This window comes from Cololabis saira, chromosome 4 (assembly GCF_033807715.1).
Source record: "Cololabis saira isolate AMF1-May2022 chromosome 4, fColSai1.1, whole genome shotgun sequence".
Lineage (NCBI taxonomy): Eukaryota > Metazoa > Chordata > Actinopteri > Beloniformes > Belonidae > Cololabis > Cololabis saira.
In genome coordinates this window covers 9515489-9535896 of record NC_084590.1, presented here as the reverse complement: position 1 = coordinate 9535896, position 20408 = coordinate 9515489, and the positions used below count along the sequence as shown (strand labels likewise).

Genomic DNA, 20408 nt, shown 5'->3' with positions numbered 1-20408 from the left:
ACCAGGAAGACATGACATCTGAGTGTAAATCACAGGGAGGCCCACAGACCATGCCGTCTCTCTCTCTCTGCAACCCTGGCCCTCGGGTTTCTGGCCACAGCTGCCCATCACATTCACAAATACTCACAAATGTATTAAGGAAATGTTTGTTTATGTGACCCCACCGCCTTTCCAAAAGACGTTTCCACAAGCAGACCCAGTTTTAGCCGACTGGTCAATAATGTCCGTTCATGCAGTGACATTACCTGGCCTTGTAGCTGGCCTCAGCAACAGCTCAGTTTTCAGAAAAAAAAAATAAAAGCTTCACACAGAAGAAGGCCTCTCTTTAAGCCTCGCAGCAGCAGCTAACTGCTGCGCTGCTTCTCTCCCCTTCTGCATACATTTCAGTCTCACTCACATTACTGAGTCTGCATTGTTGACCAGGAGCAGCACGGCCTAAATATAGTCAAAACCCACACCGCCTCCAAGACGAGTGTGAGTGAGGGAGAAAGGGAGGGAAGAAAGAGCGAGAGTGAAGGGGGGCATTCCCAAAACCAGACAGCTAGAATGTGGACTGACACTCTCCTTGGACGGCGTCCCAAAACTGTAAATAAGAGACCTGAGATACGACTCTCAAAGCACCGTTTCTGGCACTGGGACGTGCGCTAAAAAGAGACACAGTGCCTAGACCACACGTACCCTCTGAAGCCTGCTTCTCCCGAGACCCACGGTTCCCCATGAAGACCTCCTGCTGAATGCAAAGCAGTTTCTGGACGGAGTAGGGAGAGGGGGTTTCTCCTCAAACCCCCTCTTTGACTGGTTCCACCACAGGTGCCCTCTCAGAGTGGCGTCTCTGCATGTTCAGCCCACCCCTCTCACAGAACGCCTGCTTCGCTCCTCCCTGTGACCTTCCCGATTCCTCCCTCCCGTTCTCGCTGGGAAGGGGTTCAGCTAAACTGTCAGGTTATGCCACTGAGTGGCTCCACTTTGCCTGCAGACTGCCCTGCTGCTCCACCGTGGACCGGTCACCTGATCTGCAACGGTGAAGACATCAGAGCCAACTAGAAAGGGGGGAACATGCGGTTCTCACTGTTGGCAGGAGGGAGATTTAAAAATAGTCCCTACTACGTCAGCACTGCGTATGCATTTTACCTGACGGTTGAGGAGTGGATGGTCAGAGACGGCCAGAAACGTGCAGCTTTCTTCCCTCATGACGAGCCAAACCCCTTTTCACAACACGCCGTAGTGAGGAAGCATAAAAACGAGAACTAGTGAAAGGTTTTACCGGCACTTGACCAGCCGTTTAAGATCATGTGCTATCTGAGGTCAGGTGTCTTCAAATGACCAATGTGGCAGGAACGCTGCACACAAACACATGGGAGATCTATTTCTGTGCAGATACACAAAACAGGCAGCTCCCTCCCCATCATTGGCCCTCTGCAGGCACTAACAAGTGAGGTTTTTTAACACTCACTCAAATTAAAGCATGTTTCTTTATCTTTTTTTCTGGTTTCGGTGTTCACAGAAAAATTATAGCCATATGATGTTGCTTAATAAAGTTGTTCTTGTTTCAAATCAATCCCCAAATTTTGTAATTATCAATGTATTTCATTGCTTTTAGCTAAGATGAATTAATAATTGGTAACAAGCAGGTCTATAGGTAAGAATCAAACTTAAAACCTGCTGAGAATATGTTTGTTCCTATTGCACTTTAAAAGCTGTTCCACTTTAGAGAAGATAGACAAAAATATTATGGAGTGTCCTGCAGCAACAGCCAGAAACCACCCCAAGATAAAGTCACATAGTGTGTTTTCTTATATGAAATTGATATCCAGTCAGTCTCTTAAAATGATGAGAGCTTATTTTCCAGTTTAGTTAAGAAACTCAACCTGATACAGTGCTGGAAATGCTGCATGTTTGTAATGTTGTAGTAAAAAAAACAGTTCATCTTAGTGTTCCTGTTAGCTGAGTACACGCCTTTCATGGGCTGGATCACACAAAACTACAGACAATGTTTTCATTTCATCACACTTCCCTCTGACATTTCCACTACAGCAGGTGTCTCTAGGGCCGTACATGAATAAATAAAAAAAATACATCAAAAAACTCAGTGGTGGTGGATCATGTCACTGTTGGCAGCTGATTTGACCGAGATGAACTGCCACCATACGTACTCCTGTCTAATTGTCCTTTGAGAACGCATACACACACGCTTGCTGTACGGTGCACATCACACAGCGCTCACTGTAAAGTAAAGTGCAATAATCAGAACATGCATTGTGTCAGGAAGGATTGTGTTTTTACAGGTCTGCATTCAGACTGTGAATCCTGCTGCTGATGGGCTACAGTTGAACAGAGACAATGCATAGTTCAAATGCCTGGCAGTGTCAGCAGGTTTATTTACAGTGCATCCTCCGTTCCTGTACTGTACCGAGACACCATCGCCTCTAGATGGCGTGACGACAATAGCAAATGTGCTTAGTGCTGGTGTACATAGCAGAATCATAAACAGCCAAAACCATCTTTAAAACAAGGACGACTACTTTATTTTGAAATGAAAACTGCAACATGGCACCTACAGCCCATAAACACTACCTCCACGGTGACAAAAAGTATTTTTCATTTTAAAACCACAAACTTTTGTTACAGTTTTAATACATAATCTATTCTAGGGATTTCAACAGAACATTTTCCATATGCCCCAGAGGCCGTTTCAGTTTGTAAAAGCAATGATGCCGTCAAAAGTGGATTCATGGAGTTAAAACAGACCAATGTGGGCAGGACTGGAATGCGTGTTTGTGACCCAGTTAACCAAAAGTCCAAAAAGCTATTTTCCAAAACCACTGTGAGACTCTCCACCTCTTTTTCTGTCACCATGATTCCATGCATGTATTACAGAAAACTTGACAGAAAGACTGTAATAAACAGGCTTTGGAATTGCAACAGAGATTTTCATTTTTCTATAAAGAACTATCCCACACTGAACACCAGGGGGCATAATCTATATATCTGCACAAAACGTAATGACCTAAAAACTGTGTGATTAAAGTGACTACAACATTACAACCATGCATCATTTCCTGCACTGTATCAGGTTGAGTTTCTTAACTAAACTGGAAAATAAGCTCTCATCATTTTAAGAGACTGACTGGATATCAATTTCATATAAGAAAACACACTATGTGACTTTATCTTGGGGTGGTTTCTGGCTGTTGCTGCAGGACACTCCATAATATTTTTGTCTATCTTCTCTAAAGTGGAACAGCTTTTAAAGTGCAATGGGAACAAACATATTCTCAGCAGGTTTTAAGTTTGATTCTTACCTATAGACCTGCTTGTTTACCAATTATTAATTCATCTTAGCTAAAAGCAATGAAATACATTGATAATTACAAAATTTGGAGATTGATTTGAAACAAGAACAACTTTATTAAGCAACATCATATGGCTATAATTTTTCTGTGAACACTGAAACCAGAAAAAAAGACTAGAAACATGCTTTAATTTGAGTGAGTGTTAAAAAAGAAATCTCTACAAAGAAAACAGAATAGCGTTGAAAAGTAAAATATTGATCCCTAGTGTTGAAACAGAAGTGGACTTGCTTGTGGTTCTTAACAACACTTAATCTATTTTAAATCTACATCTGAAATGTACACGTAGATGAAAAAATAATGGAAAGCCAGTTCTGCCAGGAGCCACGTCAGATTATTCAACTGATTTTCAGGCTTTTCTATCTGCTTCTTGCAGTTCCTGCAATACTTGAATATGAACTGCGCTCCAGAGTAAAATGAAGAGATTACTTGTTTTTGTTGTTCAAATGCTACTTCTTAATATCAGAACTTTTTAGTTTAAATTGTCAACTTTGAAACATGTTAGCTTTTTGAAAGTTAATGTTTTTTTTCTTAAATGTTTTGTGGCTCTAGTGGCTTTTAATTTGAAAGTGGTTAGACAGGAAACGTGTGTTTGGGGGGGCTCGGCTAGGATTGGAACCTGCGCCTGCGTGAGGGCGACAGCCTCCGCGTATGGTGCAGAGGCTCAACCACCTGAGCTATCAGGGGCCCCGCCTGTAACTCTGTTCATCGTAGACGCCATGCTGCGTCCTGTTCTGTGTTCAGGTGGTGCGGGTGCGGCCCCGGGTCCAGCCTCTTACCATAAGTACCATATTCAGCAGGACTGGTGCCGGCGTAATATCCTGGGGTGCCTGTTGGGACTGGATATTGCTGAGGTGTGGCCACATATGCTGGTGACCGGTACTAGGAACAGAGAAGAAAGGAAGAAATAAGAAAAATAGAACCATCACAAGTTAATGCTCTATAAATAAGCACTCTATAAAGTTCATCAATGCAATAATGATGTGCTAAAGCAAACTGTACTTATTTCCATTACTTGCTTTTTAACGCAAGACTAAAGCAAGCACGTTTCAGGAACTATGGCACTCAGCCCTACCTGCATATTGGAGAGACAAGAGGCCATGCAGCTGTAATAGACTATAAAATACAATGCACGACGCATTAGTCACATGACCTGCTGGTTTTCTGAAGAGCATTTTGCTTCAATCGTGAAATTCATCTCTCTGCCTGCATTTTGAACAAACAGGATGCATAAAAAAAAAAGGTAAAAAATGTAATCAATACAAACAGAAGCAGGTTTTTTTTAACCAGGCTGTATTATTTTGTGTTATAATTACTCAAATCAGCACAGTTGTTGCTTTTTGGGCCAAGGATTGTCCTCTCTAGAGTTTCAGGTTATGTTTTTGACATATAATAATAATAAAAAAGCAATCAGTTTCCGTAAGCAAATATAATTGTACTGCATAATTGCAATTTGAAAAATATATTTTAAAGGCAAACAGAAGAAAATAAATATTTATGGCGATTAATCGAGAGTTAAACAAAAAATCTTTTGATTAATCATGATTTTAAAAAAGATCGAATCAACTGACAGCCCTGAAGCAGATTTTATGAATGCAGTGTTTACATCTTAAAAAGTATGCCTAATCTTATGTATGATTGTTGTAAGGGAAGGCAAGGCAGGGCAAGTTGCTTAGGTGAGCAGAATTCAAAGACAAGGCAATTCAAAGTGCTTTACAGGTACATAAAATCACAAAAAGGTAAATAAAATCATTCTAAAAAAAATAAAAATGATAAAAGATAAATAAACAAATTAAATACTTAAATAAAAACAAAAGACTGCAGATAAAATCCTTCCAGTTATCAGATTCAGACTTTATTAATCCCTTTGGGAGGTTCCCGCAGGGAAATTGACATCTCCATCTCACTCACACAGCACTGTCATTTACAAAAACACCCCAAATGCCAAACACCCATTTAAAGATAAAAAATTAAGAAAATTTAAAATAAAGATAAAAATAAAAAGGTAAAAATCAGAAATAGAAATAGAAGATGCACAGCTGAATAGGACTGTTGCCAGCCTGGACTAGGATGAGAACATGCTGCAGTGAGTCTCCCTACCTGTCCTGGGATGAAGAAGGCAGGAGCCTGCGGGGAGTTGGGGAAGGGTAACTGCTGCTGAGGGATCATCATCATCTGGGAGCCGGGCTGGTACACGTGGCTGGGTGTCACAGGGCGAGGGGCGCTGCTGGGTGGGACACCCCGGGGCCCGCTGTTGGGAGCCATGCTGGCCCTGTTGGCGAAGTAGGGCTAAGGACCCAGAAAACAGGGAAACCAAGGAGGAAGATAAACGCCGGGCGAAGAAGAAGATTGTTGACAGACCACAGAAATGTGAAGACGAGCGGAGAAAATGTAAGTTAAGAAAATTAAAGAAATAAAAATAGACGGAAAAGGGGCTTATTAGTTGCTGTTTTAAACTTTTTACTTGAGTAGAATGCATGCGTTGGACCGGGTAAAGCTAACTTGTTAGGTGTGGTTATAGTTTTTGGTAAATGATGGCAGGACTCCAGGTGGAAGTCCACTGGCCCCGTCTGTCAGCACAGATAAATAAAGCCACTAATGCGGCTTCATTCAGGCCTCCTCATTGACATTCTGCTGCTGGTCCAGGAGCTAACCGCCCCGGCATGTTAAGCAACTCCAAGCCAACAAAGCAGAACACTGCTAAATATTAGACACACACATGCAATTCTTAAGGCAAGAAGGGGAAGGGAAGGGAGAAGTTGAAGGAAGAGAAAATTGAATTACCTGCAATGACCTGAAGCTTCCCTTCAGCACCACAAACCAACCACACAGACACATATCAAGTGGAAAGAAAGAAGGGTGGGAAGAGAAGGGTTGAGAATCAGAAAGCATCACGGTCAGTGCCCAGAAATCATCCACTCCGAGCCAGGCAGAGAATCAACAGGCAGCATGCAGAAAACGGCAGAACAGTGCACCTCAGTTAGCTAGGTCTAGCGGCTCTGGAATAAGAAGTAGACTTGAACTCTGAAACTCTTTTCTGGAAGATGGGAAGTAACTTCCTCCTCCGGCACTTTTTCTGTTCCAACTACGGCCTTGTGCACACTAGTGCTTTTTCTGCTAACACACGCATCCACGCTACTCCGGCAACATTGACCCTTAAAACCTGCTGCAGACCTTGTTTCAGCTTGGAAAGGCAACCGTTTTAGTATAAGATGAATGTACAGAGATGATGATATAAGGCCACAAATTTGCTTCGTGATTTATGTTATATATCCATCACTGATTTGCCAAGACACAAGATAACACAGGGATGCCTGGTGTGGAGAGGGAAGGGCCGATGCTGTGGACTCGGTGGGCTTTGGCATCAACTGTTATTCAGCCAAGTCATCGTTGAATACTATTGTTAATGCCCAACATGTAAAGAAGGAAAGCAGTTACAAGGGCCATCTAGTGGTGTCCCCGTCTGATCATGTGACTTCCAAGTGATCGGGAGGAAATTCTGATTTTCTTTCTCTTTTTTACTTCACTAAATCACATTATTCATTTATTTACAGTCTCTTAACAATTACAGTTTATGTCAGGCTGGTTTTGCAGATTTATCGTGTGTTTTAGGGTATCAATCAAAAATCAAAAACTGTTTTGGAACTCATGAAGAATGAAATAAATCTACTGATAAAACTGTAATCCAACAAATACAGTAAGTCTAGCTGCATTTTAAAGAGATGAATTAAAGAAATGACTGGTCCTAAACATATTCATTCATTAAGACGTACATAAACATGTATGTAACAAGCTAAAGACCAGAATGGATGAAGTTTGTAAAGATGTCACAAGGCTGTAAAGGCCTTGTTTGGAAAGCACGCCCATATTGCTTTAACTGAATGAGAAATAAATAAATGAAATGTGATTTATCTCTGACAACACGGTGGTTGTTTGTCCGTATATAATAGAACAGCATAATCCTCACTGTAAATAATATAGCATCTATATACTTGAATGTATAGGCTGGACATCTGAACACTTCACTAATTCATTTTTATATCTTTCTTTCACTTATTGTTTTTTGTTGTCTTTGTTCTTTCTAGTTGAATGTTTGTTATGTTTATTTATAGTCATGTTTATGAACATCGTAAGCTAAGAAAAAAAACAGTCAAATTCCTGGTGTGTTTGCACACTCGGCCACTAAAGCAGATTCTGGTCTGCAGCTGTACATTCAAACTGTGGGCCTTCTCTGCGCTTCCCAACATGCATTACCGGACAGAAGAGCCACCCCGGACCACGTGTATTAGTCAGCTGTTAGTACCTGTTGGTGCAAAGGTCGGGGCCCAGGGGCAAACTGCAGGAGGAGAGGCAGACGAGACAGAGGTTAGAACATCAGCTCCAGCACCATGCATCAGTCCCCTGGTAGAGGTTTCTCCAGGTCTGCAGCTTCACACTCTGTAGCTGACATGAAACTGCTGCTTTCCATTCCACATAGTTGCAAGCTTTCATGCTTTTTCATGAGTGCTTTTGATTTGACATTGAATGAACCCAGTGATCAAAACAGATAGAGATACGCTGAAGCTGGTAAAGCATTATTCATGTTTTAAAACCTTACACATCAGATATGTAGACAACCCATTATACTTTGATAGCTGCATCAAAAGCCTTCGAGAATATTATTAATGCATTTTATGTCTCTTTCATGTTTGACTTTGATTAGTTGGAAAATGGCAACAGAAATAGTTTACATTTTCCATAACTTCCCAACTCGTGGTGTGTGGTACTATTTCTACATGTGCAACAAATGTGACAGTTTTTGACGGACATGGAGTGGCAAATGTTTGAGAAACGATACAGAATTACAACCCTGAGCTGAGTTTATGTAAAGGGTTTTCCATTTTGACATAAAACATCCACAAAAATCATACACATTTCCACTATTTGACTTTCATTCAAAGATTACTTTGGATCTTCTGCAGAGTGGACATGAAGTGATTCTGAAATTAGACCTGTGTTATACTGACTGGAGTTTAAACTGAGAACTAATTTCATATCAAACTGCTCTCAAGTGTAAAAAGTGATCAGAATTGTTTGATTAAAGATAAACAGCCCTGTTTTAAGAAGTGGACAAAAGTAAACCATACAAATAGATGTGTACTGAGATTGCCATTTTCTGTGATAAAAAAAATTAAATAAATAAAAAATATATGTTTTTTAAGATTTATAAATGCTAGTTCGGGTGCTGTGCTCTAAAATATTTCTGCTGGTAGTTGCGGGACTTTTTAACATTTGTTATGATATGATGAGTAACTATGATGACAGGAAGGCTGTTTACATTTGAGAGAAGCAAACTGAGCTTTCCAACGTCCAAGTAATATTTGGAATATGACCCTGAACCAGTTGGTTTGAAGGGAAGAAATGCATGGAGGAGGACAAAACTAAAGTGAAAAGCAAGGGGAACATTTCAGACACTTATTCTCCCAGCTGTCATGATGGAGGTAACATCATTGAAGCATAAAATGGAAGCTGGAGCCGTTAGGAACCATTATGTGTTCACCAAGGGATGGCTCTGGGAACATGTTCATGAACACCTTGCTACGTTTTTTCAAATGGAAAAATAGGGGGTGTCAAACTGATTTGTTGAAATTTGTTGACGGTCTGAAAAGTCAGAAAGCATATCAAATGGGATCTTTCTGAATCTGATTAAATTGCATACAAAGTTGTTTTCAAATTGCAAGTACATAAAATATGACTTCAAAAGGTTTTCTGCTTCATTCCCGATGTGACACAACTACGTGTACCAGACGGGAAGAGTGTTAAAATAACTCTGTGTGCACTGTTTTGACAGGTGGACAGTTGACATGACAACAACAGTCTGTGGATGGATGTCAGAGAAAAACAAAAAAACAAAAAGAAAAAAAACAGTACATAATAGTCTCCACTTGCAACAGTAGCAATGGCAGTTCACCTCCATCCCTTTGGTTTGTCTACATCAGTTCTAATCGTATCACTCCTGATTGGTTCAGATTGCTTGTAAACCGTTAGAGGAGGACTGGATTCTGATTGCATCATAACAGACTCCGGAACAGCTTCTTTCCCAAAGCTGTGAACATTCTGAACTCATAAGCTACATCATACTGTGCAATATAGAGGGAATGCGCATGACGTCACAGATGCAACTTCACAGCGGTTACGCCCACTGAGGGTCAGAAAGACTGAGTGTCAGAAAGACTGAGTAGCAGCGAGCTTTGCTTCGTGTATTTCCCCGTCGTAGAAATTAAGTACATATAAATATCAGGAAACTCGATTCGTGGCCAAATATTAATGTCCATGGACCACTGGTTCTTGGGTAACTGTACGGGTCACTGTCAAGTCCAACTACCTTTAGTTTAAGCCCATAATCGGCTGTTATCCCGTCTTCTCCACAGTTTCCACTACTAGTTGCAGCCATTTTTGCCACTCAGTGTGGGTAAGGGGGCGTGGTCCAGTGGGGAAGTGACGTCAATGCAGACCCTCTATTCTTTCACTCATTTTAAATTTATGTGCAATATTCTTTCATTTTCATGGTGTGTATATATATGTATATATATATATATATATATATATATATATATATATATATATATATATTAGGGCTGGGCGATATATCGAGATTTTAATATATATCGATATATTTTCAAACGCGATATGGTATTAGACAATATCGTTTATATCGATTTAAAAAAAAAAAAAATTTTTTTTTTTTTTTTTTTTTTACATTTTTTTTAATGATTTTGATATAGCTTATTTTGTGACAAATTGACTTGAATGTTTTATTTGAGATTTGCACAAATGTTTTGTTATTCGCACAACTGTCAACCTCAGTGGAAAAGTCTGCCTGTTACTGTCTACACTGTATTAATTGCAGTGTATTTTAATTTAATTGGTATGCAGGAAAGGGATATTTGTTTTATTTTATTCAAGAAGCATTTTTATTCTATATATGCAGGCAGTTTATTTTTATTTCATTTGTTTTATACATTTTGATATTGTGCAGACCTCTGTTAATAAAGGAACCTGTGTGACATTTGGCACGAGGCTTTGTATTAAAACTGACTGTTTTTTTAAGGGTTTGATCAGAAAAAATGAAGCTAACAGAGATGCTAACAGAGATGCTAACAGAGATGCCATGCTATAATGCTTTGGGGGAAACCCCAATTAAGGCACAGAAAAAATATCGAGATATATATCGAGTATCGCCATTTAGCTAGAAAATATCGAGATATGACTTTTGGTCCATATCGCCCAGCCCTAATATATATATATATATATATATATATATATATATATATATATATATATATATATATACATATATATATATATATATATATATATATATATTGTCTGTTTCTTATTTTGTTTTTACATAGCCTTTTACAAGTGTGCACTTTTATGAAGCTGCTGCTTAATCTCATATTATTATAATGACAATAAAGGCTTTCTATTCTATCCTATTCTAAGTCCGATATTTAGGCATCTCAAATCTGCCCACAGTCAGAGGCTGCAAAAGATCAACAAGAGGAAGAGGGTGCTTGTTAACAACAGATGATTTCATCCCTAGAGATGTTAATGAGCAGCACCAAACTGTTGGCATGCCGTCTACGCCGTCTACTGTGAGAGTTCACTCGTGTAACCTGCCAAAGCTGCACATGACGTCATCCTCAGCTCAGATCTTGCCTGACTACAAACATCCAATGCATTCATGGTGATCTCTGGAAATTCCAGCCCCCTCTCTCTGCTACATTTCCTATTTCCCAATCCTTTCTTGACTAATATTATGTTTTGAAGTGTATTTAATATTTGCAGATTCTATTGTAACATAATTTTCTTTGAGAGATGAATAAAAGTATAATTTAATTCAATCAAGTCAACGTGAGCATGAAGCATGTCAACAATGAAAACCAGATGAAACTGACCAAAAAGGTGCAAAGCTGATGAGAAACAGCCGGACAGAGGAGGAAACACTCAGAAGTTCACAGACGGACTCGGAGTGCATGAACTTTAGTTTCAATGCAAAGCTTTCAAATTCTTCTGGCAGTTAGTCAGAGTTGCAAAGAGAGACCATTAGCAACAGGAGGGAACTTTCTTGACTAATTATTCCAATGACTTATTTGCACTCATTAAAATGTGGATGTCATTAAGGATGCATAACTTCACAATGAACCACAAAAATGCACTCAATTACTGATGGAAAGAGCTGAAAGTCCTCCAGAGTTTGCTCGTAGCTGCAGGAAGAGTTATCAGGGTGGGCTTACCTGTCGGGGCTGCGGTGCAGGGTTCATCAGTGGAGGTGGGGGGGTGGCAAACACAACACGAGGGGGGAATGGGGGCTGTGGAGGATTAAAGGAGACTTTAGTCAAGGGATGCTTTTCTTCCTGTATTACACCTGCTGTCATCTTGTGTAAACAACTATGGGGTGGGAACGGACCATTCCCTTTTAAAGCGTACATTCTTACATGATCTGCACACAAAAGCTAATAAGAAAATCATTTGGACTTTTCTGGAACATTAAATGTATGACGTGCACGGCGTTGAAAACCTTATTACATCAGAGGTGAAAACATCAGCAATCAATGCATCTCTAGTCTTATGATCTGATCTTAGTCATCAATTCTGTTTGCTAATAAACACATGACATCATCACAAGGTCGTGACGGACTGAGCAGCAAACATTACTGACGCTTCTATTAGAAACAAATAACAGATACAGTCAGAAGTCTGAGGTATGTCATTATTCTAACATTAACATGTTTTATTTTTGCTGGTGTTGCATTTGCTGTAGATTGTTTTCCCCCCTAACATGTTTTTATGAGTGCAGTAATGAAACGAGGACAGAAAACAACTACACAATTGTTTTGTGATATTTTAGAGCCCAACGTCACAAACCTCAGTTATTAACGTCTCTGTGGTTTATATTTTAAACAATTCTCTAGAGGAAAAAAATCCCAAAAAATGTACTTTTCTCTTCTGTGTAAAATTGCAACTTTACTGCATCTACAGTTTTTTAGATCTCACAATAGGCAACAGGATTCCCTGATCCTGATTATACTTTTGTAGGATTCTGGCTTTTCATTAAAATCTCAAAACTTAGCAGCAGAAACATTCTGTGCTTGTGGCTCTTAGGAGCGACGGGAGTCATCGGACCGTTGACATACGAGCTTTACAGCTGCCTTGTTCATCATCACTGCAGAAATAAAAATCAGACATGAGCAGAAACTTTTCCGCACGTGTTTTATTTCCCCCTCTCTTCTAAATAGAACTGTGAGCAGCTCAGGATGAGGCCTGAACATCAGATCTGCATGAGTGTGTTCATACCTGCTCTCAGCACCAGAGCTGAACAGCCACTACAGCAATAGGGCAGTTACCTGTGAAAGACCAGGGGAGGGGGCAGGGTGGGGGGTGGAGGGGGGTCCTGCTATAGGCTGTGGTGCTTTATTCATTTCATGGAGTTCTGCATGGGGAGGCAGCAGTGGACCCGTGCACAAAGCTGACAAATGAGAGAAGGGGGAGAGAGTCACTTCATCCAAATTAGATGTCTTTTCCTGAAGTTATCCAGTGACATAACAGCTGCAACATGAAACATTCAAGTGAAATGTGGAGACAGGAAGACTCACATTAATGAATATTTCAGGTCCCAAGTGTAGTTACAATGAGGAAACACTTATTTTCCTAAGAGAGAGAGAGAGAAGCAGAAGGAAAACCTTTTAGCAACAGCAGATGTACTGACTTGTGGTTTTTAAGAGATACCGCATCAGATATCCTGGCCTTTGATTCATTAAGCTGCTCAAAACTCTCATCTTAGATGGGGGTGTAATACTCAACTGTTTATATAATAAATACAAAGTAGCATAAGGACAAACTTAAAATTAGGGCTGTGCAATCAAATCTTAATTGGGATTTTATTTTCACTCTTAACAATCTCTCACACACACACAAAGTTATTTTGCAACATATTCTGTCTTGATGATGCTCTCTTTAGGCACAGATACCACTAGTTCAGAGTTGGGGGGATCCTTCCTCCTGTTAGTAGCATGTACCAGGGCTCCAGTTGTCTTTTGTACAGCTCAACAACCTGAAATGTTCTGCACTTTTATGTTATGTTGAGAAATTTGAAGCGTAGCAGCTCCGTGCTGATTTCAGTATATCTGAACATTCACTATGTAGTCCTAAGTGTTTTGTGTGCACTGCAACATAAAGATCACACATGCTGTGATCTGGTCTGGGCAACGAGCGATGCTGGCTGCACCGGACCGACGTGATGAGAGGGAGCCATGTACGTGCTGCCAGAGAGCTGGACGCGTTAACATCCTTCAGTAGCCCAAAACTACAGATACAATTTCTGCATTATGTCACCACTGAGGTGGTGAAATTGGTTTTATTTTTACGATTGGCACATTCACATAAAAACTGGTACAGCACATTTCATAATTAACAAGGGAGAGGTTAGGTTGTATTACAAAAAAAAGGAAAGAAACAAACAGAAATTTGTCGGGGAATACAGTATATGAATAGTTGTGGAGGTTCTCTGTATGTTTAAGATCCGAGTCTCTGATCCGTCATCAATGAGGAAAAGTTATAGGCCAGGCTGCAGCTGTAGCTGCGGCTGACAGAGCAGAAGGAAACCGGGGAGCAGGACTGTAACTGTAAGTAAAGTCCTGCACACAAATACACACTGGCATCTTCACAGGGAAACATGAAGTCACCAGATCATATTATTGTCTGATTTATATACTTTTCTCATTTGCACAATATAGAAATTTAGTAGACACACCACTGACCCAAACAAACTACACACTGCTCATGTTCTGTCAAGTTAGTCATTTCAAGCTTCAAGTTTTTCCACATCGTATAATTCAATTTTTATAATATTGAATACATAAAATAATGAATAACCATCTATTCAAAATGTTATTTTTATATATTAAAGTCATTTCAATTAATTAAGGGATATAACAGTTATTTAAATATTCATACCTCAAAAAGTCCAAAATCCTTTTCTTTGTTGTCCTCCATACATTTATCAATAATGTGGGTTTTTCAATGTTCACTCCCATTACTGCGTCTCCTCAACAGCTACTAGCTACACATAGTTAATTACAGGTTTGCAGCTCAATCCTGGACATTTAGAGAGCAGGAAATGCGGCTCTTGGTTTATTTAAGAGGCTAAACAAAAGACAGAAAGTATGGAGATGTTGATAGATTTCTTTGGCCAACTAGAACTCAAACTAATCTGTCAGGAAAAAAGGAAATTGGTGAATATGAATCATGTCACAAATCTTGGAAATTGGATTCTGTGGAAGAACAATTCCAACGATTAACAATGATGAAGATGGTTTTGTAACTGAACTCTCTGAAATAAACTCCCGTTTTGACCAAACCACCAATATATATGAGAAATGCACCGCACAGAATAAAGTTAAAGACTAACTATGCAACTTTTATTAAAGTCAAAGTCTGTCACCAGTAACAAAAGGATTCTGATTCAGATGTAGTCATTCACCTAAGGTTAGAAAATCCTGACAGCAGTAGCACATTTGATATTTATAGACAAAGCTTAGATAATCTGTGCCGAAAATGCACTCAAATACATCCCCTATGTCTGATACATACTGTTACTAATACAGGTACAGGAACCGTGTAAAACCCCCTGAGTCATCATGACTCAGGGGGTTTGGTTTTTTTAATACAGATGATGTCACACTGCACGAAGAGTCGGTGATCATTACTGTTCCCCAGACTGAAGACTACAAAACATCCTCTTAAACACTGTTTCTAACATAGTGGGATTCTTCAGAGGCCCACCTAACCCCGGTTTACAAGATCACTGACCGACATCAACATTAAATCCATCCATGGTTTTCTATACTGAAGGCTTAGAGTTCAGAGAGCAGAAATATAGGTCGGGTGAGGAGAGACTGCACAAGGATAGCAGACGGTCCAAATCTAAAACATAGAGACTGTCAGAATAAACAGAGAGAAGGAGTGCTGAGCAAACCGTGTAAAGATTCAAGAGGGTCTAACAATAAGAGCCACGATGTCTCATGGGCTTTGCTCCAGTCACCGGCAACCACAAGACCGGGAACATGTTTATTAAACAGTTAAATGGCTTCTTAGGCTCCTGGTGACAGTGGTGACAGTTCTCAATAGAAGACAGTTTAGCATACAGTTAAAAAAAAAGTTCTGAGAATAGTCTTATCTGTACAAGATCCTCATTTTGGCAGGAATCTGTATTTAAGTGGAGCAGAGGCCAGGCACCAATGCGACACCACACCCTCCTCTGTCACTTGAGCCGGTCTGACGTGTGGACGTCTGGACATGGGCTCCACCACTCCAGGAACATGCTGCTTCATCTGTTACATAAGCACGCACCCTTACAAGCCACAAAAGGACAGAGGAGGGGAGACGGGTTTGCTGTGAAAGACGCTGACTGTGTGTCCTGTCAGCTGCGGAGCGTGTAACCACTGGCAGCTTGCAACTACACACACATGATCCAAGTTGCTCCACCTTATGCAACAGTGTTTTAAAAAGACAGTTTACAGAAAAACAAGCTCCACGAAGGACCAAGATAAAGTGAAAGCAGACAGTTGACTCTTCAGAGAACTTCTTTTACATCCACAGTGTCATTCTTCTCACACAGTGATGATGACGTTGAGTGGGAAAGCTTTGCACCATCGTGTGTAAAATTGTGACTGAAATTCTCATTTTATCTGTGTTTTTATCATGTGGTTTACAGGAAAAGGAGAAGGTGTTTACTGCCAGTATTTGATTAATCTTAAACAGAGAAGAGACCACAGTACATGTGACATGACCGCCAACCGTGCAATGAATCTTGGGACGTGCGAGACAGCAAAGGATCCACACTGAACCGTTTTGCAGTTTGAAAAGAGGAAGGATCGGTAGACTTTTGTCGGCAACATTTTGAGAGGCAAACAAATTACAAGACATCAGTAGTTCCTGCGGCATCTTGATCTGACAATCAGGTCCATCTGTGGTAGTGACCTCATCAATGTTTGTCAATTACTATTTAAGCAACAAAAGGAGAATCCTTTACTATTTCCAAGTTTGGATGCTAGAGAAGAACAAATCTGAGAATTACAAAAAAACAACAACCGTCTGAAAGTTCTGAAAGTCTCAGTGGTGGCAGACTTCACCTTATAGGTGAGTCCAGGTTAGTTTTATGAGGCCTCAACAACCATTGGTGCCCGTCTCTATACCATGAACGGCATGGCAGCAAGAATGGTCATCAACTTCTACGGGATCAAAACAACCCCCATCTCGAGTGGATACTTTAACAAGTCGCAGAAAACCCGCTGGGTAAAGTGTAGCGTCGACTTGGTGCTGATTGGAGATGCTGGAGGCAGGAGATGAAAGTTGTTGGTGTCCCCTTCTAGGGGACACCAACAACATTGCAAAATCGCACTTTCCTTTTTTTTTTATGTCACATAAAAATAATGTCCCAACACGATTTTGTTGCAATCAAAACTGTCCAAGAACTGCGTCACCACCAAAGGCCAGTGGAGTCTGACCATATTGAGACAAGCGCTGGAAGAAATCCGAGAGGAGGTCGACCCTAGAAAGGATTCACCCCAGACCCCCACCAATGGAAACCCCCCTAATCCAGCTGGATAAAGACCAAACCTGACTGAGTCGCATCCCAATCACATTTACTAGATGGAAAAATTATTGGTCGATTATTATAGATACATCCTGTCATCCCGTCATGTTCAGATCTTTAAAATGTATTTGTAGTCTCCGTTTTTAATAGACAACCTAAAATAAACTAACCCTATTGACATCACTGCTACATTCTTCAGAAATAAACAAAACCCAGCATCACCTCAGGCTTCTCCTTGCTCAAGTAATCATGAACACGGCACAGGTTATAGCAAGTCTTTACATCCTTTCTTTGCTGCTGGCCAATATTTGCAAGAGAAAAGCATTTCTGTGATCTGTTTTAAGATTTAATGTAAATAACAATTGCATTAACAGTACATGTTGACGTAGAGACAACCTTGCTCTGACGGGCTTTTCATTTTCATCGTTCCATTATGTTCTGGCAACAACATGCAGCGTGCACGTGTGTTGTCCGGGCCTGACACCTAGAAACGTGCGTGTTCATCAGCTTCGTGTGAGGCACTGTACTCAGCATCCATTTTGGTCCCACGTCCTCAGCCATGATCACATGTCTGCAGTCCTGCAGGCTCAGATCAGGCCTCCTGCAGCAGGTGGGGGGGTCAGAAACCATCAAACACCAGCAGCCCCAAACCCAACACATGCAACCGAGCCAGGTGCGTGTCAGGCCGTGTGTCCAGTGCTGGGGCATGGGGGGGCACAGGCAGTACTCGAGTTGTAAAAAAAGATCAGGGGGGATGGTGGATTTTATCATATGGGGACAGATAATTTGTGCTGATTATAAATAATATAATATATTACAAATAATAGCAGTGACCAAAACACCTGCAGAAATACTGCAGGAATGACATAGCAGCAGTGAAATGCAGCCTTCTGTAAGCTTTACATATACACTGGGCTTACATCAAATACATCAAAACACAACAATAAAAAACTGTTTTCTGAACTTATCAATATGCCTCTGTCCTTCACAGGATAAGTAAAATGGATCACTGCAAAAACTCAAAATCTTAACAAGAATATTTGTCTTATTTCTAGTTAAAATCATTTTAGTAAAAAAATCTCATTACACTTAAAACAAGACTCATCACTGGAAAAAACAACAATTTTCACCTGTTTCAAGTAGATTTTCACTTGAAATAAGTAGAAAAATCTGCCAGTGGAACAAGATTTTTTTGCTTGTAATAAGAAGATAAATCTTGTCCCACTGGCAGATTTTCCTACTTATTTCAAGTGAAAAATTCACTCGAAACAGGTGAAAATTGTCAAATAAGTTATTTTTCTGGTGATGACTCTAAATGTTGAAATAGCAGTAAAACCACATTCATTGATGAAATGACATAAGGGATGGAAAGGGGGGATGGCAGATTTACAGGGGGGATGATTTTGACCGTTTTTATTCCAGGGGGGTTGCCGTCCTCCCTCATCCCCCCCTGAAATAAAAACGGTCCAAATCATCCCCCCTCAACTCGAGTACTGGGCACAGGGGCGTGTCTGCGCGGCTACTGGCGCACGCAGCGTGAGACAAACACACGGATGAGTCTCCAGCAACCACCTGCCACCAGGGCTGCGATCAGGGCTGCGATCAGGGCTGGAGGGCGTGGTGCAGCCCGCCGGGCCGGCCGGGCTAACCGCCCTGCTGCTAGCCGTCCCAGGCCCGGCCACGGGGGCCCGGCCCGGCATGCTGCTGCACCACGTGGTTCCCGCCGCCGGGAGCGCGCGGCGCGTCCCCGCCGCCGGCGCCGTGCCCGCCACACCTCAGCCAGGCTCGGCCTGACAGCTGCATGGACCCACTGGAACAAAGGATGTTTCAGCATCCATGTGTGAATACACTGGAGGAAACACCAACCCCAGAGCCGCTCAGAGAGGAGTACCAGGCTGCTGGTTCCCACTGCTCCCAGTAAACTGGGGAAAACACCAACCTCCTGGTACCCACTGCTCCCAGTAGCCCCTCATGGGAGGGGAAGTTTGACTGTATAGACCTCAGCAGGGAGCAGTCCTGCTGGTCTCCCACAGCTCCCAGTACTGTATCCAGCCCACATGACTCACACCTCCCGGGCTTCACTCCGCAGCTGGACATCCCAGCAGCACCATGACAGCAGCCCTGTCACCTTGACAACCGTCTGTTCCAGTGATGCAGCAGCACACACGATGCTGGACTGAAGTCACACCTTACCGATTTGAACTTGTACCTTATTAATCTCCATCGCGGCTGCTTTTCCTTCAACGAGGAAGAACTTGTGCTCCAACAGCGTCTATACAGCCATCCTACTGTCAGATTAGTCTCCACTTGTTCATCCTGCAGTCTTAACTTTCACAACATCTGACAGTAATCACTGACGCATACTTTATATTGACCGGTTAATGAAAATACAAAAGTAGTAAAAAAATAGAAAATGTTTATGCTCATTGACCATGAAAGTGTCATTCTAAATACCTGAGTATACTGAATAAACCTATAAACGGAGACAGACAGAGTGTTGCCAGCAGCGCTGCGTCGCCATCACATGGCTTCAGCAGTCACAGGTCACCCGGCACATTCTGCTCTAAACAGTTACATACATCCTCCTCACACGTTATTGAACCAGTCCCCCCACTTCCCCGTCGGCGTCTCTGGCCGCCGCGGCCGCTCACCGGGGTGTTTTACCGCCAGCTCCTCCCGTAGCCTCCCGGTGTTAGCGATGCTAACCGGTATAAACAACAACAACGTGATGCGACAGTCTATTAGCTGCACCTCTCCGGTGATGACGTGGCGTCACGTCACACGAGCAGGGCTTCCTATTGGCTGCGGCCCGTGACGTCAGGCTGTGGCTGCCGGACCACCGTAGACGCCCCATCGAGTGGGCTTGCCCGCTGCTGCGATACGTCAACGTCGCCGCCATATTGGATGTGGCAAGACTGCGCTGTAAACCAATACAAGTAAATGGAATTATTTTCATAAAGCGCCTTTCTACAAAGAAATTTACTTTTACGTCTCATTTATTCATTCATACACGCACTAATATACTTGGGAAACAGTTAGGCACCAAATATAATACATTTAATTTTCTCAGATGGCAGAAATAAGAACTTTATTGATCCCACATAGGAGTAATTCATGTTATATCAGCTATAGAGAACAAGGTAGTGCTAAAAAACTATATCCCCCCTCACAAAAATAAGAAAAATAGAGAAACATATTTTCTCATCAACAAAACTCATTTAAAATTTTTCAAATAATAACATTTGAACCATTTTCCAGACAGTAAAATAACATTTGAACCATTTTTCAGACAATAAAATAACTGAAAAAATCTGAAAAATTGTTCAAATATGTTATTTTGTTACTTGAAAAATTTAAAATATGTTTGTTTATGCTTTGTTGATGAGAAAATCACTCCTATGTGGGATTAATAAAGTTCT

General features: G+C 41.2%; 1 protein-coding gene across 9 annotated transcripts in view; it reads right to left on the bottom strand.

Annotated features, from left to right (window-relative positions):
* The window catches only part of LOC133441468 (eukaryotic translation initiation factor 4 gamma 1-like), a 57641-nt gene extending 37900 nt beyond the window's left edge, over positions 1 to 19741 (bottom strand). The window contains exons 1-8 of one of the 9 annotated variants that reach the window (XM_061718782.1): positions 19641 to 19741; positions 12989 to 13043; positions 12740 to 12861; positions 11630 to 11704; positions 7654 to 7686; positions 6135 to 6155; positions 5451 to 5639; positions 4130 to 4232 (exon numbers count right to left, since the gene is read on the bottom strand). In XM_061718782.1, coding sequence (XP_061574766.1) covers positions 4130 to 4232; positions 5451 to 5639; positions 6135 to 6155; positions 7654 to 7686; positions 11630 to 11704; positions 12740 to 12814 — 496 coding nt within the window. In that variant the 5' untranslated portion in view covers positions 12815 to 12861; positions 12989 to 13043; positions 19641 to 19741. Of the gene's footprint in view, positions 1 to 245; positions 364 to 678; positions 835 to 4129; positions 4233 to 5450; positions 5640 to 6134; positions 6156 to 7653; positions 7687 to 11629; positions 11705 to 12689; positions 12862 to 12988; positions 13044 to 19640 lie in introns of those variants that run through there. The other 8 variants (XM_061718781.1, XM_061718783.1, XM_061718784.1 and 5 more) reach the window with 8 other exon arrangements.
* Positions 19742 to 20408: the final 667 nt, after the last annotated feature.